Below are 24876 nucleotides of genomic sequence, written 5' to 3'. Positions count from 1 at the left end.
TTTTCTCATCGTGCTTATTTTCATTTTTGATAGTATCTTGTACAGTACATGTATAAATCATTCTATGTCTAGACATGACTGAATTCAAATGAGGATATTCAGAATTTCGTCGAGGACTATTGAAGAATGCATGAAAAGGGGATCTCAGCCGTATAAAGCAATCCATCTAACTTGTATCTACACCTGCATATATATCACACTCTACACACTGGTCACCTAAGCAACCACTCCACCTTCCTTGGCAGCTTCCGTGGCAGTGATAGAAGGAGGGACGGCCTCCGTAGAAGTAGCTACAACAGGTCTCATAGCGGGGAACAACAAGACTTCTTTAATGTTGGCTGAATCAGTTAAGAACATTACTAATCTATCGATACCCAAACCCCATCCTCCGGTAGGTGGTAAACCATATTCGAGGCTACGTCATATACATCAGCACGTCACAAATCGCACATACGAGATATAGAGGATCACTCACGCATCCAAGAAAGTCTCATCAACACCTTGGGCCTCATCATCACCCGCTTCCTTTTGTCTGACCTGTTCCTCGAATCTGTCTCTCTGATCGAAAGGATCGTTCAACTCGGTATAGGCATTACAAATCTCCTTGGTACACATGAAAGCCTCGAATCGTTCACATAACCCAGGTCGAGATCTATGGTATTTCGCCAAGGGAGACATCACTTGTGGGTGACCGACGATGAAGGATGGGTTGATACATTGGACTTCAATGAATTCACCAACGAGCTGTAAAGATAAGTGAAGATCAAGTCAATGCCCATCCAACATGGCTGTAAAACACGCGATTCCGATAAACTTATACTCACTTTATCAAGTAATCTAGCGTTGGTCTTGGGTTCAGAACAATCAACATTATGCTAAATCAATCCGACAACGCAATTAGCCACAGTATATAAATACCAAACAACCTCACGAGATAGACGATAACTCACTTTCTTACACAACTCCCTCAAGAACTTATTGGCATTGTCATCATGTAATGTTTCTCCAGGTGGGAATTTCACATTCAACTGTTTCTCCAATTCACCAATCATATCGAATCTCTTCCATGGAGTTGTGAAATCCACTTCGTAAGATTTTTTGCCTTCACCTTTACCTTGAGGGTGGAAAGTGACCTTGTTGGTTCCGTACAAGTACTGAACCAATCCCGATATCATCGATTCGGTCATATCCATGAGATCGTACATGTCCGCATAGGCCATATAGAATTCACAGATTGAGAATTCGGGGTTATGAGTCATATCAATTTGCTCGTTCCTGAATACTCTACCGATTTCAAATACTCTATCTAATCCACCTACGACCAATTCCTTGAGGTATAATTCAGGAGCGATACGCATGAAAAGATCGAGTTTGAGATCGTTGTGATGTGTGACAAAAGGTTTGGCAGTGGCTCCTCCAGCTACCATTGACATCATTGGTGTTTCAACTTCCAAGAATCCAAGGTTGTCCAAGAATTTTCTAATGTAGTTGACGACTTTGGATCTGGTAATGAAGATATCTCTAGTAGGTTGATTCATGATCAAATCTAAGTATCTCTTTCTGTATCGGGTCTCTTGATCTTGTACACCTTCTCTACCTGGTAATTGGTGAAGACAAGGTGAGAGCAATTGGATAGAGGAGATAAGTAATGAGAGTTCTCCCATCTTGGTTCGGGAGGGGATACCAGTCACTCCGACTATGTCTCCTCGTCGGATGAGAGAATGGGAGGAGATGAATTCGTCGACTGACGCGGCGTTTCTGAAGTTATTATACAATGTATCAGCAACCGAATGGTTCCACACATATCATTCCTTTGACTATGCTTGTTGACTATGCTTTTGGAACATGAAGGAGACGACTCGTCGTGTATCTGCAGGAAGGAAGAAATGAAATGGAAAGGTGACAACTACTCACTGTGCTTGAGCCAAGATTTGCACTTTCTCACCATCAGCCTTTAAGTCGTAGAAGATAAGCTTAGAGGATGATTCTCGGATTGTGTGAACTCGACCGGCGAGGGAGATCTATAATCATCTGGATCAGTTCCGCTACCTATCTTCATCTCGCTTGCTCCACTCCGTTCAAACCCTTACGAAGGTATCTGCTTTCATATAGGTATTGATGCTATGGTGAGGATAATACTCACTGGCTTGGCATCAGTCACATGAGCACCTTTCTCCACTTTACCCTCAACACCCCACTCTCTAACGAACGATGGTACAGATTGGGTGACATGGAATTTGTGGGGGTAAGGGTTGGGTGATTGTGACTTTCTGAGAGCTTGGATCTCCTTGATTCGCAGTTCTCGGAAGGCCTGCAGTAAAGAGGAGGTCATTGTTAGTCACAGTTCGTTCAGTCCACTAATCTGATATCTCATCCGGGGAACGACAAGATAAGATCCTAAATGGGTAATATTGTCCTATCTTGTTGACAGATACAAATGATACACTCGAGAATAGCCATGAGAACACACTTACAGTAGCATCCAGTTCAGTTTCAGCAGCCTTCGAAGGTGTCTTCTCAGCCTTGGGCTGAGCAGCAGGCTGAGAAGCAGCTTTCTCGGCTTTTTTGGCCGCTAGAGCTCTTTCCTTTGTCTTCGCTTGAGCTCGCTATTGAGATGGATACGATATATAAGCATTATTTCAGGATATTAGCAGAGCGGGATGGGAGGCTGTGGTTTAGTACTGGGATCACTTACGACTTGGACACCATCTCACCGGTCACTTCATCCTTGTGCAGATTGGCTTGTTCGGCAGGTGCAGGAGCGGACATGTTGAAATTTCGATATTGAATTTGGATTTGTCGTTGATAATTGAAATAAGAAGGGTTCGTGAGAAGGACTTTTGTTCTAGGGTGGATATACGCTGAGCTGACTAGGGTACGAGTCAGTGCTCTGAGCATGCACGATGAAAGTTGTGAGGTGTATGTAGATGGGTGGTATGTTTGATATCGACTCGGACTCTGCCCAAAAAAAAGTTGGAATGCGATATGAGTGAGTATAGGAGATCTAGGTGAGGGGCAGAGTGAGAAAAGCATGAAAATTAGAATGATGTGGCATTGAATGAGAGAATGATAAGGGATTAACATCTTGAGCTTTCTTTGACTTTTCCGACTAGAGATTGTCGAGGATCATTCATATTCATGTTCGTCTTCGTATTCATCTCAGCTTCTATACATGGATCCGCAAGATGTCAATCAACATGTTCACTCAGCCCTTACGATCGCTCTTAGCATCCTCATCTCGACTCTTCACCCCTTCTTCCGGACCATCCAGCTCGAGAGCAGCCTCCTATTTCGCTCATCTGGGTGATCTTCAACCTGCCAAAGGGTCAACTCATGTGGTGAGTTCCATCATCTAGGAGAGAGGCCGCGTATAGCCTTCAAAGCTGATGTATCTCTGAACTTGTGCTAGGACATCCGATACGGTAGAGGTCCAGGATCGCAGAGGGGTGGTACATCCGGTAGAGGTCATAAAGGTCAAAAGGCAAGGAACGGTAAAGGTGTAAGATTAGGTTTCGAAGGTGGTCAAACTCCTTTACATAGGAAGGTACCCAAGAGAGGGTTTATCAATTTGTAAGTATAAAGTATCACACAAATACTTATATCACGCAAACAACATACTGATTACTGTATGATGTTGTGTGTAACAGTACATCTAAAACCTATGCTCCTCTCTCATTATCAACCCTTCAGAAATTCATTTCCGAAGGTCGAATCGATCCCAACCAACCAATCGGTATATCCACCATCGTCCAATCTAATGCTGTTCACGGTCTATCAGGATTCGCAGGTATAAAACTTCTTGGTGAACCTGATCCGGATTTACCTTTACCGCAAGTAGAGTTAAATCTTTCTAGATATTCGAAATCTTCTGCTCAATCTGTGATAGAGGCTGGTGGGAAGGTGACGGCAGTGTATCATAATAATTTATCTTTGAGGAAGGAGGTGTTCCCTGATAAGTTTATAGGGAGGGATGTTAAGGATGCCAAACCGACAAGGAAAAATGATATTTGTGAGTCTGATCATGCAGTATCTCTTCACCCCAAAATGATCGATATGGAGCATGTGCAATGAAATATGGTCTTGGATCGGAAGAGAATGCTAATGTCTCCTGTTGGGCTACTAGTATACTATACAAACCCAAAGAAATACGGTTACTTGGCAGAATCAGTGTCGACCTCAGCCAGGAAGATGACGCCTGCTGAATGGACAGAGGGATCTGTGAATGCTGAATCATCAGTACAAGCACAGATATAATCAGTTAAATCAATTATGCATAATTATTTTCATTGCTATCGACTGGTATCATAATTGTGCGTACTTTTGAGATCTCGACAAGGCTTTGGTAAATCACATGAGGAATTTTTGACATTACATTGGATTCATATGGGATTGCCACGTCATAGACTGCTTAAGACACTGTACACAGCATATGGGATGATTCGCAGATCACCTCCTATAATCACGGTCATCCCTTCCTCTATCTCTGTCACGATCACGATCATCTCTATGTCGTCTTTCCCTATCCCTATCATCATCTCTATACCTCCTCTCCTCATCCCTATACCTTCTATTTCGCTCATCATCTTCTCTGTACCTATTTCTCTTATCCGCACTCTCCTTCTCACCACGATCACGATCACGCGAATCATATCGTTCGTCTCGATCATCTCTTCTTGAGCTACTTGACGGCCTGTCGTCTCGTTCACGTTCTCGTTGCAATTCGAATTTACCATCTCTCCAATCATCTCTATTCGCTCTTCCCACTTTTCTATCACCCTCTCCTTCTCTTCTTCGATCTCTATCTCGATCTCCATCATCTGATCTACCCCCTGTTCTCCGTCTTTCATCATCTATACCTCTTCTAGGTGTATTATCATCTTCCACCTTGACTTTCCCATCTTTCTTCCTCTTTTTCTCTTCTTTCCTCAACTTCTTCTCTTCTTTCCTTTTCTTCCTTTCCTCTTTGCTCTCTCCTTCGTGCTTCCTCTTCTTCCCCTTCTCACCTTGCGTTAAAGCCTTTTTGGCTTTCTTCTTCTCTTCTCTTATAAACGCTGCCATTGGATCTTCTTCATCTAGGTCATCTTTATCTGATTCGGAGGAATCGTCCGATTCGGAATCTGTAACAGACCAATCAAGTATATCATCCATTAGCCATCGTTCCATACTTACTTCGATACGTGAGTTGTAGTGGGAGGGAAAATATCACTTACCCGATAAAACAGGTGGCATAGCATTATAAGTTGGTTCCTCAGGTTCTTCATATTCACCTTCATCGTTACGTTTACCTGGCTGGCGATAATTTCGAGTATGATCGACCTACCAATCCGAAGCACATACCACCAATTAGCTAATTTTACTGTTGGAATCATATGTACTTAGATGACCGGTTTGTACTCACCCTGATTGTCCTTCCCAATACCTGCGCACCATTCATATTATCCACCGCCAACACTGTACTCCTCTGATCTTCATACATCAAAAAACCAAATCCCTTCGTTTTTCCAGTTTCTTTGTCTCTCGGTATATTAACGTCTATTATTTCGCCCCATCTACATAATCATAGATTATCAGCCATATCTACTTCTTAAAGTCAATGTCAAATGTATTATGTCCTATTAGACAAATCGATTAATATGTTCTGGACAAACCAGACTCACTGTGAGAATATAGTAATTACATCTCCTTCTGATAACTCGTATGCTAATCCACCTACGAAGATGTACGCCGAGTCTGATGTATCCCAACAACACAATATCGATCAGTTTCACCTGAGCAGATGATTCGCTGAGCTGGAAGAGTCTAGCTCACCTTTATACTCATCGTGCCATGAACCTTTGACACCCAACTGCAGCTCCCTCTCGTTGATACGATTGATCTCGCGAATCGTGCTAAGAAATTCTGCTCATCAGCAAAGCCGTACATCTTCGAGCAGTATGAGGGATGATTAGTGCCCACTTCATTATGACTCGACGTTTCTTTGCTGGTAGTTAGCGGTAATTTGTGAGTGCAAAGTAAGTTGAAGATGGTCAACCCTGCGATACGAACGAGTTGCGAGTGTTAGTTGAGAAGAAGATGCGGACATCAACGCGATCTCCGCTTCTCTTGCAAACTCATTCCGAGGGCTCTATCCTAACTTATGCATGCGATACGAGTGCCGACTTTCAGTGCAGAGATATCTCCAAGAGGTGCACATGCATCATCCTGACCTGATCTATCCAGATGGTTGGGAGAGTGATATGAAACCACTCGACACGTAAATCCCAATATCGCAAACGTACACCACACCACACCTCCTCCTGTGCGATCGAAACTCAATGCTCCAAATCATTTCGATCCATCTAACATAGTTCATTTCGATCCGGGTTACATTCACTTACACCGACACACATCCCTTCCACTTCGGCTTTCTCTGCTCCTTCTTGTGATGATATACTATTCATGAGATCATCATGAAACCAAATAGCTTTGAACGCCGATCCACAAAACGGTTGTGCGGATTTATATACAGTAGGCAGTGTGGAATCTTCGAATAACAATTTGGTATAATCTGCTTCGGCAGCTCGTTCTGTACTTGCCACTACCAGACTGGGCGCGTTACTCAGGTCGGTGACGATGTATTTTGAATATGGACAATTGCATTCATCAAACACAGTTTGGATATCTTCAATCATGAAAGACAATCCTCCTTTTGATGTTGTCGCCGATTGACCTCGGTTTGCGCTGATTTGAGAAACGGTCAGACTGACTGGACCTCTATATCGAAAGGCACCTGAGCGCAATTTCATACTTTCAGTATACTTAGAACGGTCCTGTTGGCTTGCCATTATTGTTGGTATTTTTCAAACTTGAGGGCTATATTGTTGCAGAATGAATGGTGTTGGTACCAATGGTGATGATGTATATATATGAGTTGACTTGAATTGGAGCGTAATTGAGAACAAGTAAGAGGAGGGGAATCACGCTGTATCATATATGTATGTAGGTTGTGGAGACAAACAAGCGTTAGTCAGTTTATGTGAAACACCCCTCCTTGTTGGGAGCTTCTCATTAGCATAAAGGTAAGCCAGAAAATCTCGACCCATGAACCATTCACTCATTTAAGGAAGAGCCATTTGGTCTCTTACTAAACCGAGGATAGAAGGACGTGAATTTGCTCATTCTTCTCAGGTCGTCGTCATCTTTTTGATCATAGATGTAGTCGAAATTCGAATTCGTAATTTGGTCTGATTCAATCCCCCCACAGGAAATTTTCGTGAAAGAGCAGGAACTGGATTGGAAATATATCTTGTACCATGAAATCGTTCCAACTATGCTATGTATGAATATGACATTAACGATTGTACGTGACTCGACCGTTGTTCCTTCTTCTCTCCATTATCGTGTGATATGACATTATGAAATTTCCGTCTCTACCTGGATCTTCTTTTGTATTACTCGTAGTCGTGAAGACTTGGATAGTTCATGAACAAATGCTTCTAACCCTACACCTCACCCTCAAATCATATCCACCAAGCCCATGAATCTACACCTCCCCTTTAATCCTCCTCTCCAACTCCCTAACTTTCACCATTTCTTCCTCTTTTTTCTCCTTTAACGATTTTCTCTTCTTCACCCTCAGACCCATCTTCTCTCTAGCCTTATTCTTAGCTTCCTCTCTCCTTTTCTTATCCCTCGCTTCGATCTGTTTCGGAGTGAGCGGTATGTCCTCGTCGGCAATTCCTACTCCGCCGATGGACGCTCCTCGAATACGTATTCGGTTGCCAGGAAGGTATTCGGTGATGACGGGGGAAGCGGCTGGGCGGTATTTGTGTTCTTCGGAATAACTGTATAGATGAATGAGGAGTGTAGTAGGTAGATATTATGAATGATGTGAGATGGAAGACAATTCGGTGGACGTGTGAAGAGATCGGAGCGACGATGAAAAGGAATTAAGGGGATTATTGTCGAATGGGTGATATGTGAGAACGTCGGATCGACATATCAAAATGAGATTTTCATCAAGTTATAAACGAACATTCATTGTATCAGCCCACTTCATGCCCTTTCAGAGATCCACCCCACTCACATAACTTACTCACCGACTAGCATAAATAACCGTAGGTTTCTGCTCCTGCATACCCTTCCTACCCAACCAAACACTGAACCAAGCCATGAGGATCAACACCGCAATCAACATGAACCTCTTCCACCATGACGGGGGCGGTCTGTTGAATTCTTCTTGGACGGAGCGTCGGAGTGGTCGGTAAGATGGGTCGGTCTCGTGTTGGGCGTGTGAAGGGGGAAAGGACGAGGAGGTGTTTAGACGATCGTCATCGGAATGAGGGATGGGTTGGTATGACATCGTTGAGCGTAAAGTTGTATGTATCGTTCAGCGACTTAGGACTTTGCTGTCGGATATGTCTTCCGATGTATTGGTTAGGAAGAAGAAGGTTCTCAAGTTGTCCGTAAAAGCTGAAATGTAAATGGTGAACAAGATGATTGAAGAATTGAAGAATTGGATTGCGCTTGTATTGCACCGCAGTGCGATTGAATGGTGAACTTTTTTATCCGAGCGCAGTGGTGGTGGCACTTGGCGGATTGTTCATGCATCCTTTCATCATGCTGAACATCGTGCATCCTCTCATGCAGAATGGAACACAAGCACAAGGTAGAGCTGGAAACAGAAGCACAAGCATTCAATCCAATCATACATATAAGCGTAAGCATACCCCCACTATATATACTATGACCAAACCAAAATAGCAGATATCTCACTACACTGCCCTATAAATGAATTCTGTACTTTATCCGATCGTAAGATACAAGTTATTGTAAAACCTTCTATGCTATGAATCATTCCTAATTCCCAAACTTCCCGTGCATGTTGATATATCTACGTGGTCTGGTCTAATAACCAACATATCTCCATCCTAGATCGACTTGTTCCTGGGTAATACCATGTCTCATAGCGTGTCTAGCTTTCTCACCACCAGCATCCAACTTGGCATTCTCCCTCCTAACGTAAAACCTATATCCAGTGATGATAAACAAGAAAAGGACATTGCATGCCAGGACCATACCGAACCCTGCGTAGAAGTGAGGAGGAGCATACCACACGTAGGCGGACCATACGTTTGAAGTTCCTCCGATGGCGTTAATAAGGGCTAATCCGGCGGCTCTCTTGGGGTATGGTCGAGCGACGTGCAGGGAGAGGGTATTGTAGATGAATAATTGAGGAACAACATTGCAAATTGGTGTCAACATGATCGCAAAGTAACGAGCTCCAATATTGAGAGTTGCGACAGCGATAACGTAGGTGAGGATACCGATGGAGAGACAGATGACGATGGGGAGGTAGATTTTGCCGTTTTTCTGTGAGCAAAAAAAAAAAAGTAATAATAAAAAAGAAAAAAAAAAGAAAAGGAATCAGTCAATTGTGTTCTTGCTTTGGGTGTAGAGATGGGACTTACATCGGAGTACCAAGACAATCCGTAGAAGAAGAAACAAACTAAGATGTATGGTGGGGCAGTCAACACGAGAGTAATGATATTATCGTATCCCAAGGACTTGATAATGGTGGGGAAGAAGTTTCCAACGGATCCCATAGCTTGTGACATGATCATACAGAAGATCAAAGTGTAGACCTGTATCAGATTCAGGTGTAAGCCTCAGCGTTGCTCCACAGTGTAGGAGATAGCAATGGGGTAGGGACTGACCTTTGGATCAGCCAAAGCAGAAACGTATGCTTTGATATTCGATCCACTGTCGTGGGCTTCTGCTGCTCCTGCTTCTTGCTCGATTCTCCATACCGCGTATTCTCTCTCTATGGGTGAAAGCATTTTGGCGTTGTGTGGGTATTCGGGCTACACAATGTGTCAACCTTTACTACAAATTTCGAGAAAAAGTTGTGGTTTGTGCAATGTACTTACCATGAAAGTAGCGAAAATCAGACCACAGCCTACAGTAGCGACACCTTCGATGATGAACAACCACTACACAACACACGTATCACAACACAAATTAGCGCAAGCCAGTGATTTCAAGTTACGGATATCAATGAGAGATACTGATACTCACTCTCCATCCTCTGATGCCATGAGCACCATCAAGTTTCAAAACACCAGCAGCGATCAATCCACCAAATCCATTACCCAATTGTTGACCGATGAACAATCCGGCATATCGTTTACCCAATTCCTTCTTGGTATACCTATTCCAACGAGATGAAAACAGAAATAAGCATCGCTCCTCCAGGTCAGGCTGAGTCACAACAAATTGACTTACCATGCCGAAAGGAAGTACAAACAACCAGGGAAGAAGACCGCTTCAGAGGCCCCAAGAAGAACTCGAATACCAAGAAGGGCAGAGTAAGACTGAACAGCAGCGGTACAAGCGGAGATGGTACCCCAGATGACAACGGCGACACAGATGTCTATAGTAGTAAAACACATGGTGCACAGTGTCAGTCAAAAGATCGTCATGAAAGCTCTACTGGGTTTGGTGGGCACTTACAAAGACCTGGTCTGCTGAAGAGGGAGATTAAATAATTAGACGGGATTTGAAAAGGGATATATCCGGCTAAGATGTAAAGATGGATCAGCTCAATGCAAGGTATACTTCAGAGTATGGGAAAGGAGATCGAATTCACCATATAAAATGGCGATGGCAGTAGCGAACTGCTGAGTGGTCATATTGAGATCATCCATTATACCTTGTAATTTCGCCGAGGCCAAGTTCTGCCTGTCGATATCTGCGGATATAACATATCGAGGACAAAATGAGTCTAGGTGATATAGTATGTCATTGATAGATTCACTTACAGTTCAAAACGTAGAGGACCATACTAATTTCCGACCAATCAGTCAGTCAGTACATCTTATAATTACCTGCGTAAAGATATATATTCGATTAAGAGACTCACATGATAGGCCTAAGCAGATAACGAACAACACAAGGTCAACTTCCAAATCCATAACATGATACAACGGATATGAACTCACAAAATAACAGCATCCATCTTCCTTACCATCTTCTTCTCCATTTTCAGAGTCTCATCTTGACTCATGCCAACTAACGAAGCAGGTAATGGTTTTTCACCATTTTCGATTTCGACATGTTTAGTCTCTTCTTTATCGATAGCTTGATCGATCGATTGGACTTGCTCTAATGGTGTTGTCATGATGAATATCGTGGATGATGCTCGTTCTTTTCCAAACTAAACAGCGAGCGCAATAGTACAAGCTGGAGACAACTATAGATGATCGACTATTGTGGGGGTGGGGAAAGAACTTGGGGTCAAGCTTATATATAATTCCACAGGACGATTGATTGAATATGAAGAAATGTAAATATCGGCCCGAAGAGTCGGTAACCATGATCGAACGAGGTATGCATTCATGCATGTAACGATTTCAGTGTTAATTAGCTGCGCTGCTGCTGCCGTTCTAACCATGATGAGAGAAGTGGACGAAACATGAACAGCTCAAGAGGGGTAAGAAACGATGAAAGTTATGCTAAGATGACGATTCTTCGTCCTGGTCTAACCTATTTTAGTCATTCTCATCATAATCGGAAAGTCTCATCGGGGGACCCGATTGTGGGACAGAATGGAGGACCGATCCATTCGGTTGGAGCACCGGGGTGTAGGTATTGTATAAATGAGAATAACGTAATTAACAAGATGACGTTCAGGATACAAAGAGCGGTATGAGTATGATGACCATCTTTGATTTGACGTGATAGATCGCAGCCTACCTGGTACTTGCACCTGGATCGTTAGCGCGCTCTCAAAGAGCAGTCGGTACAGTAGCTTGCTTTGTGTGTTGTTGGCATACACACTATTGAAGCTCTTGGACATCTTGACGAGACAATATCGATGCACAATAACACATTCGTTTGCCAAGCATTTGCAAGTCGGTGACATTTCTTCCGCCTCTTACCGCTTGAGACTGTCCAAGCGCAATAAATCAACTTATCCTTCCGGCGTTCACACGGACCCACGGTTTCACATGGTGGATTCGGATCTTCACACATATAAATACATATCCACCCGGAAATCTATCTCCGATTCGGACTTATGCACCAGCGAATAGTCACCGAGTCATGCTGTTACTGCTCTTTGAGATCATACAGTGCAGCATTCGACTGATTCGGTATCGGACGAGTAACGTACGTACGTACGTACTTCGAGACATATTCGGTCTGTCCGAATGACAAACCGAATGCATCTGCAGTAAGCTCCTGAAGGACGATCCGAAGTGTTGGCCTAGGCTAGGCGACAACCCGCTCAGCAAGCTACACTGGGTCCCTAGATTTGGCTTAAGAAGCTTTCGGGTTGGAAACATGCCACTCGCAGATAGACTGAATAAGAGAGAACAATCGCCTCTGTCGGAGTCGGGATGATCAGCATGATCATCAGTTCAAAATCACTTGATAATCCGGAAATGCATTTGCAACCAAAACTAAATCGTATTTAAACTTGTATATGTATATGTGTGAATGAATTAAAAACAAACATCTCCAACTCATAAACTAACTAAACAATCCAACTTCTTGTTTCTTTGAACTACCCTACTTTCTCTGTTCTACAGCGAATTGATAAGCATTCTGGAACAATCTGAACCAAGGTCCCTTTCCACCTGCAGCCTTAGCCAAATCCTTGGGGTACCACGAGTTCGAAGTCAATTGAGTGACTCGTTCGGGATGTGGCATGATAGCAAGTACTCTACCGTCTTTCGATTGGACAGCTGCTATACCTTCAGGTGATCCATTGGGGTTCTTAGGATACGACGTAGCGATTTGTTTCTTACTGTCCACGTATCTAACAGGTACTAAACCATCTTTGTTCAATCCCTCCAAGGTAGCGGTGGAATCATCGAAAGATGCTCGTCCTTCTCCATGAGCTATCGCAACGGGAATGACAGTTCCTTCCATATCCTTGAAGAATACCGTATTGGACGAAGAAGAAATTTGAACGGTTGATACTCGTCCTTCAAACCTTTCTGATCGATTGGCTTTGAATGCCGGCCAATTCTCCGTACCAGGTATGATATCCTTGAGTTGAGAGAAAAATTGACATCCGTTACATACACCCAGAGCGAATGTATCTTTTCTGTTGAAGAATTCTGAGAATTCCTTTCGGGCAACTTCGTTGAGTAAGACAGATTGAGCCCATCCGTTACCTGCTCCAAGAACATCACCATAAGAGAATCCACCACATGCTGCCAATCCCGCGAAAGTAGATAGAGAGACTTTCGATGAGATGATGTCGGACATGTGTACGTCGACAGCTTCAAATCCTGCTGCATGGAATGACCAAGCCATCTCAATATGACCGTTCACACCTTGTTCACGAAGGATGGCGACTCGAGGTCGTTTGGCGTCTGGCTGAGGTTCAGGCAGGTATTGGAATGGTACGGAATACTGTATTCCTTCGTCGTCGTTATCGAGGATAGAGTCGAATTCTTCTTTAGCTCCTTCAGGTTGATCTCGGATAGCTTGCATTCGGTGTGAAGTTTCTGCCCAGAGTTGCTGAAGAGCTCCTCGAGTCGAAGTATAGATGGCTTCGGACTTGTGGATCAGAGTAACGGTTTGATCCTTTCTACCTAAAACTCGACCAATCACGTGGATATGCTGAGTAGGGAAACTTGCTTTGACGAAAGCATCGGTGAAAGTGGTCAAATCAGCGGTTCGCACTTGCATGACGGCACCCAATTCTTCGTTGAAAAGCGAAGCGATAGCGTCACCGTGTGTGCTGATAGCATCGAGGGAAACTTCGATACCTGATCGACCAGCGAAAGCCATTTCAACGAGAGTAGTGAAAAGACCACCGTCAGATCGATCGTGGTAGGCCAAAACGGTATCGGACGATTTCAGAGCTTGGACAGCAGCGAAGAATGATCGGATATCTGAAGCATCTTCAACATCTGGAGCTTCAGCACCAAGTTGCTTGAATACCTGAGCGAGAGCCGAACCACCGAGTCTCTGTTTTCCTCTTGCAAGGTCGACGAATACGAGGACACTCTCTCCAGCATCTGTCTGTATCTGAGGTGTCCAAGTTCGATCAACACGGTTGACAGGTGCGAAAGCGGTGACGATGAGTGATAGAGGTGCAGTGACTTGGTTCTGCTCGCCCTTGGCACCAGCCCATTTCATCGACATGGACATGGAATCTTTTCCCACTGGCACACCGACACCGAGTTTAGGACACAAGTCCATACCGACAGCTTGAACAGCTTCGTAAAGCTTGGCACCTTCACCTTCATGAGAAGCGGCGGACATCCAATTGGCACTGAGCTTGATCTTGGTGATATCTTCGATGGATGAAGCAGCCAGGTTTGTGAGAGACTCAGCAATAGCCATTCGAGCAGATGCGCCGGCATTGAGGAGAGCGAGAGGGGTTCTCTCACCCATTGCCATAGCTTCTCCGACAACAGTATCGAATCCGTAAGACGATTGCGTGACGGCGACATCGGCAACAGGTACTTGCCAGGGACCCACCATTTGGTCTCTTGCGACGAGACCAGTGATGCTTCGATCACCGATGGTGATGAGGAATGACTTGGAACCAACACTGGGTAATCGAAGTACTCGGTTGACAGTTTCGGCAATGAGGGAAGTGGTGGGTGCTCCCTTGTAGACCGGAAGGTAGGTGAACAAGGAAGAGTCGAAAGCATCCTGTTTGGGCTCGACGGTCGAAGCTTCTCGGTGCATTCTAGGTGGTTTACCAAAAAGAACAGGCATAGGGATATCGATAGGACTATCACCGAGTAATCGATCGGTAACAACGAGCCTCTCCTCCTCGGTGGCTGTGCCGACAACTGAGAATGGACACCTCTCTCTCTTACAGATCGCTTCGAAGGTGGCGAGATTTTCAGGGGTGACGGCAAGTACGTATCTCTCTTGCGATTCGTTACACCAAATTTCCATAGGAGACATACCAGGATCATCGACGAGCACATCTCGAATCTCGAATACTGCACCGAGACCGGAGTCGTGGACCAGTTCTGGGAGAGCATTGGAGAGACCACCAGCACCGACATCGTGGATCGATTCAATAGGGTTACCAGCACCGTCCCCTCGGGCGATACAAGCGTCGATGACTTGTTGACACCGTCTTTGCATCTCGGGATTTTCTCTCTGGACAGAAGCAAAATCGAGATCCGCTGAACTTGAACCACTAGCCATGGAAGAAGCTGCACCGCCACCTAGACCGATGAGCATACCAGGACCACCAAGTACGATGACCTTTGAGCCAGGAGAGATCTTGTCTTTTCTAGCATACTGGGGTCGAACGTTTCCGAGACCACCGGCAATCATGATAGGTTTGTGGTAACCTCTCCATTCTTTCTCACCATTGGCAGTGGGTGCTTCTAAGAGGAAAGTTCTGAAGTAACCACCAAGAGCAGGTCGACCAAATTCATTGTTGAAGGCAGCAGCACCGAGGGGAGCTTCAATCATGATATCCAGAGCCGATGCAATGTGAGCAGGTTTGCCGATATCGGATTCCCATGGTTGGGTGAAGTCAGGAATCAAGAGATCTGAAGTTGTGTAACCGGCTAACCCAGCCTTAGGTTTTGACCCTTGACCCGTGGCTCCTTCATCTCTGATTTCACCACCTGAACCAGTAGCTGCACCGGGATAAGGAGAAACAGCGGTTGGGTGATTGTGAGTTTCGACCTTGATCAGAACAGGGTTCTTCTCCACCTTTGAGCTATATATCCAATCATCTTTTCCATTAACTGCGAATCTAGTAGCTTCGTAACCCTCTAAAACAGCAGCGTTGTCCTCGTAAGCGGAGAGTGTACCAGCTGAATTGACGACTTTCTCAGTGTTTCTAATCATCCCGAACAAGCTGTTCTCCTTATCCTTCCCATCGATCGTCCACTTGGCATTGAAAATCTTGTGTCTGCAATGTTCCGAGTTGACTTGAGCAAACATGAACAACTCGGCGTCGGTAGGGTTTCGACCAGCAGCAAGGAACGATTCGACAAGGTAAGGGATTTCAGTATCGGACAAAGCGAGACCTAAACGAGCGTTGGCTTCTCCAAGCACGGCTGTTGGGTCTGAAGCACCGATGATGGGAACAGTGACGAGAGGCGAAGGATGAGGTGGAACAGGAGGGAAGACGGTGGCAGCAGCTGGGAGAGAGGTGTGAACGAGTTGAGTCATTCGATCGTGGATGAGATGAAGTTCATGGTGGATGACGGGGAGAGAGATTGGTTCGGAGGATGTGATGATGTACAAGGCACCTCGTTCCAGACGAGCTACATGTTCCTTCAATCTACAGATCTTGGCGATATCTGTAGCTTTTGAGGACCATGGTGAGATTGTACCTGCTCTGGGAAGGATGAAAAGAGCATTGGTTGTTCCACCAATTGTACCCTTCATTCCACCCTCTAAGAAGACCTTGGTACTCTCCAGCTGCTCATAATCTCCGTAAGCTAACAATGAGTTGAGGATAGCTCGTTCGTTGGACTTTTCATCGGAAAGAAGAGCAGCGGATTCGTCGGAAGTAGGGTTGACGAGATGGAGATGTACGGCGTCTACGGAGGTGATAGCGGGAATATGAGCCTGGAAAGCCTTGAGAAGGACATTCCGTCGAGAAGCTGTGATGGCGGATGATCCTGGAAGTACGAGCATGGCTATATGCTGAGCAGTTAGCGGGTGATACTCCATACGAGACTGAGGCTCATTGACTTACTGAACAACACTCTACTGCGCACGAGAACAGATTTAGAAGGACGGGTAGATGGTGGGTGATATGGTCTATAGACTGGCTTGCTATTCGCAAGTCAAGCTTGATGACTGACCAGAGTCGGGTAAAGGGGGTGGGACGTTGGGGTTGGATGGGATATAGAGTTAGCCAAAAGAAGGACGATGAAATTGTTGAGAAGGTTGGAAAAGTTTAAATTATCAGAGGTTTAAACCCTGAGTAGTGAGTCGTTTTCAATCTCAATTACGTAATGCAAGCTGAGACGCGATGCAGATCCCTTGGACATTGATGGATGTGGATGTGGATGTGTTGTCACCGTTGTCCATGTTGATAGAATCGGGGCATCACTCTCGTCGATAGTCTGTCTTCTTCTTATCATCCAGCTCACGGGGTTTGAAGGACGCTATCTTGCATCGAGATCTCCCACTTCCTAATTCATCCTCACCCATCAGAGAGTACCAAAAGTTGAATAGTGCAGAATGAACTACCTCAAATCCATCACAACGTCTGTTCTCCAGTCGACAGGAGTGACATTCCCCTTCTCCATTGGCGAGCGTATACCGGGGTTAGATAGCTCGAGCTCAATTTGGGAGATCAGAGAAGGTGTCAAGAGAGTATGTAGCTAGAGCGGCATTCGTTATTGCCCTGCAATGATAGCTAATGTCGTTCCACTTAGGATGACGGTACACCTTTGACATTGTTCATCTACGACTCGACATTACCACCGTTCCAACCTGGCAACAAAGATCGAAAGACCCTATTTCAATTGGCGAAGAATGCTCTGAAGAAGCTTAGGACAATACGTCATCCTGACGTGTAAGCTCTCCTTCCTCATTCATGTATAATCTCTGGCTGATCTACCAGCTCGTTCGTAGAATCAAGTACATCGATTCGGTAGAAACTGAAACGCACATATATATCGCTACAGAGCGAGTAAGACCTCTGGAAGGTGTACTAAGAGACTGGGAGACGGGAGGTGCGCTGGCTGGTAAAGGGAAAGGGAAAGGGAAAGAAGAGTGGATAGGCTGGGGTGTGAAGAGTATATCAGTAAGTGGATAAATCCTCTTGAGCTGTTGTGCCATGAAATTAGGATACACTAGCTGATGAAATGGTAAAGACCGCTTTGGCGTTCCTCAATGCACCGCCTCTATCTCAGCATCATGCCTACCTGCTGCCATCAACAATCTTTGTGACGCCATCTCTCGAATGGAGATTAGGTGGATTCGACCTGTTGACTGGTCGAGAGGATCAAGCTGGAGTGTTATGGGCTTTGGGAGGTATAGCTCCTGGCGACGTCGGAGAGAGATCTGGGCCGGAAGTGAAGAAAGGTGGATGGGGAGTTTTAAGGGAGTAAGTCTCTTTTATACTGGTGCTGTCCACAGGTTGAATCAGCTCATACGATATTTCATGTGTTCAGTACCGATCCAGCATTATCAGATACCTATCTTCTCGCTTTACTGCTCTTCACATTATACAACCCTTTATCACCTTTACCATCCCTTTCATCCGCCCCTACACCATCATCAGCAGGCTCCATCCCCAAATCGTTATTCCCAATATGGAAGAAAATGCTAAATCCCAATCCTCGAACCCGATTATCGACCGCTGCTTTCCTTGACGAAGCGGCTCAAAGTGGATTCTGGTCATCCAATGCTCTGATCAGCTTAGTAGATGGGTTGGATAACTTCGAATTGAAGAGTGAATCTGAAAAATTAGGCTTGTTAAGAAATATCAAAGAGTCGGCAAGTTCTGGTACATTACCTTCACCATTCGTTACCAACAAGATCTTACCATCGTTGTTACATTCATTATCCCTTCCTACCGCACCCAGCTCCGCGATGTTACCCCTGGTCCTTGAGTTGGGTAAATTGGTCTCACCCTCAGAATACCCAAAATTGGTTTTAGAACCTGTGGTAAAGCTGTATACCAGCCCAGATAGAGGTACGAGGATGGCATTGTTAGATGGTCTCAACGAATATGCAGATAAGTTGGATAACAAGATGGTACAAGAGAAGGTCTGGCCAAATTTGGTATGTTACATTTCTTTATTCTTACCTGTTTAGCGATCAATACAGCTAACAGTCAATCGGGGTATTCGTAGATAACTGGTTTCGCCGATACTGTACCCGTCATCAGAGAAGCTACAGTCAAAGCTGTATTCCCACTATCTAGCAAGGTAAGCTACACACACAGCGCAAACAAAATATGTGGTAGCTGACCTTTCTGGGGTCCATCACCCATATAGCTATCTGATAGAATACTGAACAATGACCTCTTGCGACTTTTGGCAAAGATGCAGATGGATACAGAACCTTCTATACGTACAAACACGTGTATCTTACTAGGTAGACTGGCACCGATCTTAGGACCGAATACCAAGAAAAAGGTTTTGGTGCCTGCTTTTGCAAGAAGTCTGAAAGATCCTTTTGTTCATGCTAGAGTAGCTGGTCTGATGGCTCTCATGGCGACTGTCGATTGTTTCGATCGGGATGATCTCGCGGGCAAAGTTGTGCCGAATATGGCTTTTACCCTAGTCGATAAAGAGAAGTAGGCTTATGTCACTTGGTTATGTTCTCAATAGGAGGCAAGCTGATGAGATGATTGCTCTGATTGCTTTAGGTTGGTCCGTGATCAGGCGTTCAAGGCCATGAATATGTTCATGGCGCGTATAACAGATATGGTCAAGAATATGGTCAGTTGGCAGGCTTACTGTGAATTGTACGGGCAACTGAAATTTGATGTACATCCACGTAGCCCGATACAGTTCTGTCAGAAGAGAAATCGTCCACCTCATACGGTCCAGTAACTACCACATCGTCCACTAGCACAACCAATCAAGCTGGTTTAGCCAACTCAGCAGCTGGTGCAGCCGGTGCTCTAGCAGGATGGGCAATCTCATCCCTGTCCAAGCAACTTTCCACACCAGACATGAACTCTACCATGTCAGCTGCGACGGCATTACATGTCCCTTCGGGACTCAGCCCCAACCCATCGCCTATGAACTCACCTAGGATCAGTACAGATTCCACTTCTGCATCAGCATTCGGAACGACTTCGCCCTCTGTTCCCGGACCTTCTTCTGGTAAATTCGCCACAGGGGTTAATGGCGGAAGAAGAGGATCAGCAGGTGGATCAGGGTTGAAACTTGGAGGTAGTGGGAATGCTAGAAAGACAGGTGGTGCCGGAGCAGGACCAGGACCAAGTTCTTTGGTTGATATGGTAGCATCTGAATGGGACGATAACGATGGTGGTAATGCTTGGGGCAATGATGATTTGATTGATGTCAATGCGGATGAAGATGATTGGTGTGAGTGTTTCTTAACCATCACAGTCGGTTCAATATCATGGTATCTCAAATCTACTGGGTACAGGTAGCTGACATTGACGGTTGAATAGCCGCATTCGAATCAGCCCCTATACCGGAGATAGTTGTTCCCCCACCTCAATCATATTACGTTACATCTCCCAAACAACCTTCATCTTCATCTAATGGTGTAAACACGAATACGAATAAACCAATTCAGAAAATCGTTTCATCAAATTCACCTAAACCATCTCCCGTAGCTGCTTTTGCTTCAACTACCAAATCCAAACCGAACTCGACTGTATCACCCGCGATGTCAAGTACGACGAATGATGATTGGGGTGAGATACCTGATAATGATAATAAATCATCATCCAGTCCTCAGAAAGTCGCTTCGCCCACTACTCAGGCTCAAGCTCAGAGTCTAGCGGGAATGAGTAAAGAGGATAAAGATAAAGAGATGGCTAGACGTAGAGCAGAGAGAACAGCTGTGAGTGGGATTCTACTATCCACTTTTGTTGCCTACTGGTTTGAGCATTGTTTGAGTAGGAAGAATGCTGATATGACGTATTTGTTTCATTTACGTTACCTCTAACAGAGAATCGCAGCTATGAAAGAGCAAAAGAAAGGCAAGACATAAATTTCATGTTAGAGATGTGTTGTTAGAATCGTATAGTGAAGAATGGATGATTGTATATATCAAGTCGAGGATGTATACTACCTCGTTCTATACCCGTCAGACGAGAGTTGTTGAAGATGTTACAGACTCATATACATGCATTATCTATTGTACTTACAGTATGAATACTCATGCTTTGTTATACATGTACTATTTCGAAGGTATACACAATAGAATAGAATCAAGTAAAGTCTAAAGGAAAATCATCGACGATGAGTTCTCAAAGAGATGGAGCAAAGGTCATATGTATAGGATCAAAATTCTTATACATATATATATATAATGGTCGTAAAAATCGTTATGCAATCTTTTCCCAAACCCAACCTACTATATTCCGAGATCTTGCACAGACCGTATGTACAATCATGATATTTTTATGATTTTCCGTACTTCTCTCTGTATATCTTGATTGTCCTATTCACATTATACCTAATTCTTGACTTTTCCAATATACCTTTGACTTCCATTATATTGTCGTGAGCTTTGCCCCATATCTCCGTGTCTCGTTTGAAATTTCCTCTTATCAAATGTTGAATGGAACGCTCGGATCAGCTTGCCAATCGAATGAATTCCCAGCTACTTGAGCCCAGAATTCCGCGAATGGATCTACCTGTCCTTGACCTGGGATAGTATTATATCCTACTGAACCATTATTGTTCTGCGATTGCGCTTGAGGTATGATTCCAGGTGAAGGTCCAGAAGTATTCGCTCCACTATTGGAATTTGGGGTATTTTGACCCGAGAAAACTTGTTGTTGACCATGCCCATAAGTCGTATTATTATGATTATTATTGTTGCCGTTTTCGATAAAAGTCATTTGGTTCCAAAAATTTGAGGCTGAAGCTGAATCGCTGAAGCCCTGTAATAATTCTGAGGGGTTGAAACTTACTCCCCCCAGATCGAAGGAATCGTATACTCCTACATCCATTTGATCTGGCAAGATATGAGCTGAAGTAGGTGTAGGTGTACTGGAAGGGTAAGGTGGTGGTAAGTTCGAAGAATTATGATTGCCGCTATTGAAGTATGTTGCTTGTTGTGGCATATGAGTCTGGGTTTGAGGTAGGTTTGCTTGTGGAGCTTGAGATGGTTCAGGTAAGATAAGAGTTCTAGTATCGGAAGTTTCGTATGTCCTTTGACGCTTGTCCGGGTTAGATCCAGGTTGTACAACGTGAGTCGATGAGGATGAGCTTTGATATGCACCTGGGACAGTCGGGTTATCGCCGTTGTTTGCTGAAGGTATATTGGGTCTATGTGGCGATGCAGACGAAGATTGATTTCTAGAAGGTGGTGGACGCATTTGACCAGGTACTTGAGGTTGACCACCATTATTGCTCGTATTGATGATTCTGTCTAACGAGGTAGCTTTTCGTTTCTTGCTTTTTGGGTTATTCACTTTCGACACTTGTCCGACTTCCTTTGCACGGCTAGCTACGTCATTCAATAGTTCTTTCAGTTTCCTTGATCCGGGCCAAACGGGTTCAAGCGTTTGTAGGGTTCTTCTGCAGCTCTCTACGTGCGATCCTACCGTTTCAATGACCAGTTGATCTTTGGCTTGCACTTCGCATAACAGCAGGATAATAGCAGACGACCATAGATATTGACAATATACCGCTAGATGATGGGACGGAGGTACCAAAGTACGTGATTGAGAGGCGATGTGAATGACTGATCGAGCGGCTTCGACACATCTGGCGAGTGACTGTGATGAAGGCGGTGGTTTCGGTCGTGGGTAATCAGGATTGGAAGGTAAGAAGTTCCGATGAAGGGTGATAAGGACGGCAAAGTATGAATTGGATAGTATGGCTGACACCAGTGATACAGCTCGGTTATCAGAAGGATCCTTATATTTTGACGGCTGAGGAAGTAGTGTCATTTGCATCAGAATGGATTTTCACAAGCAGGTTGACGGAAACGACTTACCACATCGTGATCCAGCCATTCTCTCAACAACTTGTCCACCTTGTTTATAGCAGTCTGCTGCGATGCCGCCCATGAAGGGTCCGAAACGGATTTTTCGTTTGCGGGTCTGTAAAGCAAATGAGCGACTTTCCCAGCAATCTTGCATAACTTGGTTAATGCGATAAATCCTGACATTGTCGATCCTAAGGGCTCTTCAGTCCCGCTAACAAGACTCGTCGGTGTACCATCCTGAGCCATCCTTTCCAAACCTTCATCATCGATCTCTGCCGGATAGGAGACATCTATATCAAGATCATCTACTCCTAGTGGCCGACCCAGCGAAATTGACATCATTCTCTCTAATCCATATATCGCCCACCAGCATCTCGATCGAAGTTGCTTCTCAGCGAAAGGAATCGGTAATCTGGAAGTCGATCGATGAAGACCTAAATCCTGGGCTACTCGCAATGCCTGTCCGGCAAGAAGCCAGGACATAGGCATAGCGTTCACACTCGCTTGGAAAGCTGCCATGAGTGTGAGGCATTGGACTTGATTGATATTGATATCCTTCAAAGAGGTGTAATGAAGGATCTGAGCTCTAAGCGATCGCAAATTATCAGCAACTGGGACAAGCATAGAGAGGGTAGATCATGGTAGGCTCACCTTTCAAACCATATCACACCTGCTTCAGCTTCTCCCGGGAGGACTGTATCCTCGTCACCTTCATTATCATCTTGTATTCTCTTTCTTTCCCTTTGCCAGGCTTTCGAAGTGACCAGGACTCTTTCTCCAAGAGCGAACATTGCAAAAACGACGGCGAGGAACTAGTCCAATGACGTATTAGTCGGTGGTGAGAGTAAGTGTAGGACGGACTTACTGGACCTTGTGTAAGTAATGCACCTCTTGCCCTGGCATCCATTATATCCTTAAACTCCTTTCTGAATTCATGTTCTATGACTACAGGTAAAGAAGGATGGACCTCTTCGAAGAAGGCATCTATGAATTTGACAGCTTCTTCCGGTGAAGGGTATTGCACTTCATGTACGGGTGGTAAGGCTTTCACGACGCCTGATCCAGCTACATGACTGAAGTAGGGATTCGGCCCTCGGGTGGTATGATCAGATATTGCAGGGGACTGACGAGAATTCGAATCAGATAATTGAGTGTTGGATCTGAGAGCGAATGAATTTGATCTTGACATCGGTCCACCTTGGATCAAGTTTTCCGCATCTTTATCTTTATCCTTATCCCTTTCGCGATCTCGGTGAGAAAACGAGTCGAGTAATGATAAGGTATTGGACGATCCTATATATCGATAGTTACCTCTTTCATCCTGAGTCATCTGTCCTCCATCTTCTACGTCCGAGCCCTGCATCGCATCATCTTCTTGACTTTCACCTTCACCGTCTCCTTCCGACTCTATGACATTCACAGGAACCTCTCCGACCAAAGCAGCCTGAGCACTGACGGTCGAATGCGAATTTTCATTCCTGGTATGGATTGATTGAGGTAGAGGGAGAGGGAGAGATTGTGTATTTTCGAAAGCTTCCAATAAAGGGATGACTCTAGCTTGCATGGCCTCAAGAGCTTGTACTCTCGTTTCTAGATTCTGCACATACTGTCTACTGTATGCTGCTCTGTCTCTTGTGGGTGGGTACGAACATTCTAGTCCAGCTTGTATACACTGTTGACACGTCCCTGGTACCTGTCCATTACTGTTATCTCCAGATGAAGTTGATGGTCCAGGTAAACATCTGATCTTTTTTGTACGACAGTTTCTACATGCTGCATAGGCTCTGACTTTATTCAGATCTTGTGTATTTACTGCAGCTGTATGTTCAGAGAAGGAAGATCGTTTTCTGGACTTCTTCGGGGGCGCATTGGAGGTTGCTTGGATGGGCATGATTGATATAGAGGAAGTTTGGCGAGTGGGAGATGGAGTAGGTTGAGGAAGGGTACGAGGTCGAGAGGGCTGTTGAGGGAGAGATTGCGGTTCATATGGGAACGACATAACCGCCGCGTAGCAGTCTGAGCGTTGCAGGGGGTTGGTTCGAGTGGATACAAAAGAGCTGATGAGGGATGAGTTGATATGATGGGTTTATAGATTGATGTTCAGAGGACGAAGGATAGCCGAGTTTCTGGTGACTATCAATGATTGTTCTGCTTTGATGATGGACGAAAGGATGAACATTGCTTTCTATCCATCCATCCCTCTATATCCTACCATTGTCGCTTTGGCGTCTAGGTCGCACAGAAGGGGTATGAAAGGGTGTACGGGCTACGGAAGGCCGACCGAGCGCT

The 24876-nt window shown here is 44.8% G+C and overlaps 9 protein-coding genes across 9 annotated transcripts; 2 read left to right on the top strand and 7 right to left on the bottom strand.

Moving 5' to 3' along the window:
* Nucleotides 1-216: 216 nt before the first annotated feature.
* On the bottom strand, nt 217-2482 carry V865_001625 (lysine-tRNA ligase; the record flags this gene model as incomplete). The annotated part of the gene is made up of 8 exons (XM_066225441.1): nt 217-415; nt 476-744; nt 825-875; nt 951-1758; nt 1915-2021; nt 2144-2178; nt 2268-2311; nt 2475-2482. The coding sequence occupies 8 exons, from the start codon at nt 2480-2482 to the stop codon at nt 217-219; spliced, it is 1521 nt and encodes a 506-aa protein (XP_066081538.1).
* Nucleotides 2483-3185: 703 nt separating this feature from the next.
* V865_001624 (ribosomal protein L15) lies at nt 3186-4254 on the top strand (the record flags this gene model as incomplete). The annotated part of the gene is made up of 4 exons (XM_066225440.1): nt 3186-3338; nt 3410-3570; nt 3648-4009; nt 4124-4254. 4 exons carry the CDS (start codon nt 3186-3188, stop codon nt 4252-4254), a joined length of 807 nt encoding a protein of 268 aa, XP_066081537.1.
* Nucleotides 4255-4446: 192 nt separating this feature from the next.
* On the bottom strand, nt 4447-5960 carry V865_001623 (uncharacterized protein; the record flags this gene model as incomplete). Its single annotated transcript, XM_066225439.1, has 6 exons — nt 4447-5117; nt 5211-5316; nt 5399-5549; nt 5658-5730; nt 5809-5888; nt 5956-5960. The coding sequence occupies 6 exons, from the start codon at nt 5958-5960 to the stop codon at nt 4447-4449; spliced, it is 1086 nt and encodes a 361-aa protein (XP_066081536.1).
* A 378-nt stretch (nt 5961-6338) lies between these two features.
* V865_001622 (uncharacterized protein) lies at nt 6339-6824 on the bottom strand (the record flags this gene model as incomplete). The annotated part of the gene is made up of 1 exon (XM_066225438.1): nt 6339-6824. The coding sequence occupies one exon, from the start codon at nt 6822-6824 to the stop codon at nt 6339-6341; it is 486 nt and encodes a 161-aa protein (XP_066081535.1).
* Nucleotides 6825-7522: 698 nt separating this feature from the next.
* Nucleotides 7523-8341, bottom strand: V865_001621 (uncharacterized protein; the record flags this gene model as incomplete). The annotated part of the gene is made up of 2 exons (XM_066225437.1): nt 7523-7823; nt 8079-8341. 2 exons carry the CDS (start codon nt 8339-8341, stop codon nt 7523-7525), a joined length of 564 nt encoding a protein of 187 aa, XP_066081534.1.
* A 545-nt stretch (nt 8342-8886) lies between these two features.
* Nucleotides 8887-11158, bottom strand: V865_001620 (uncharacterized protein; the record flags this gene model as incomplete). The annotated part of the gene is made up of 11 exons (XM_066225436.1): nt 8887-9351; nt 9450-9623; nt 9696-9842; nt 9909-9971; nt 10057-10189; nt 10264-10411; nt 10492-10557; nt 10628-10729; nt 10800-10822; nt 10901-10909; nt 10980-11158. The coding sequence occupies 11 exons, from the start codon at nt 11156-11158 to the stop codon at nt 8887-8889; spliced, it is 1509 nt and encodes a 502-aa protein (XP_066081533.1).
* A 1391-nt stretch (nt 11159-12549) lies between these two features.
* On the bottom strand, nt 12550-16620 carry V865_001619 (phosphoribosylformylglycinamidine synthase; the record flags this gene model as incomplete). The annotated part of the gene is made up of 1 exon (XM_066225435.1): nt 12550-16620. The coding sequence occupies one exon, from the start codon at nt 16618-16620 to the stop codon at nt 12550-12552; it is 4071 nt and encodes a 1356-aa protein (XP_066081532.1).
* Nucleotides 16621-17172: 552 nt separating this feature from the next.
* Nucleotides 17173-20637, top strand: V865_001618 (uncharacterized protein; the record flags this gene model as incomplete). The annotated part of the gene is made up of 11 exons (XM_066225434.1): nt 17173-17307; nt 17370-17509; nt 17569-17740; nt 17811-18043; nt 18111-18723; nt 18795-18869; nt 18939-19240; nt 19313-19385; nt 19448-20000; nt 20090-20487; nt 20596-20637. The coding sequence occupies 11 exons, from the start codon at nt 17173-17175 to the stop codon at nt 20635-20637; spliced, it is 2736 nt and encodes a 911-aa protein (XP_066081531.1).
* A 562-nt stretch (nt 20638-21199) lies between these two features.
* V865_001617 (uncharacterized protein) lies at nt 21200-24478 on the bottom strand (the record flags this gene model as incomplete). The annotated part of the gene is made up of 4 exons (XM_066225433.1): nt 21200-22531; nt 22597-23173; nt 23239-23399; nt 23453-24478. 4 exons carry the CDS (start codon nt 24476-24478, stop codon nt 21200-21202), a joined length of 3096 nt encoding a protein of 1031 aa, XP_066081530.1.
* Nucleotides 24479-24876: the final 398 nt, after the last annotated feature.

Source organism: Kwoniella europaea, chromosome 1, assembly GCF_036810445.1.
Source record: "Kwoniella europaea PYCC6329 chromosome 1, complete sequence".
Taxonomy (NCBI): domain Eukaryota; kingdom Fungi; phylum Basidiomycota; class Tremellomycetes; order Tremellales; family Cryptococcaceae; genus Kwoniella; species Kwoniella europaea.
Note: the sequence above shows the minus strand (reverse complement) of the source record. Positions and strands in the feature narration are given on the sequence as shown.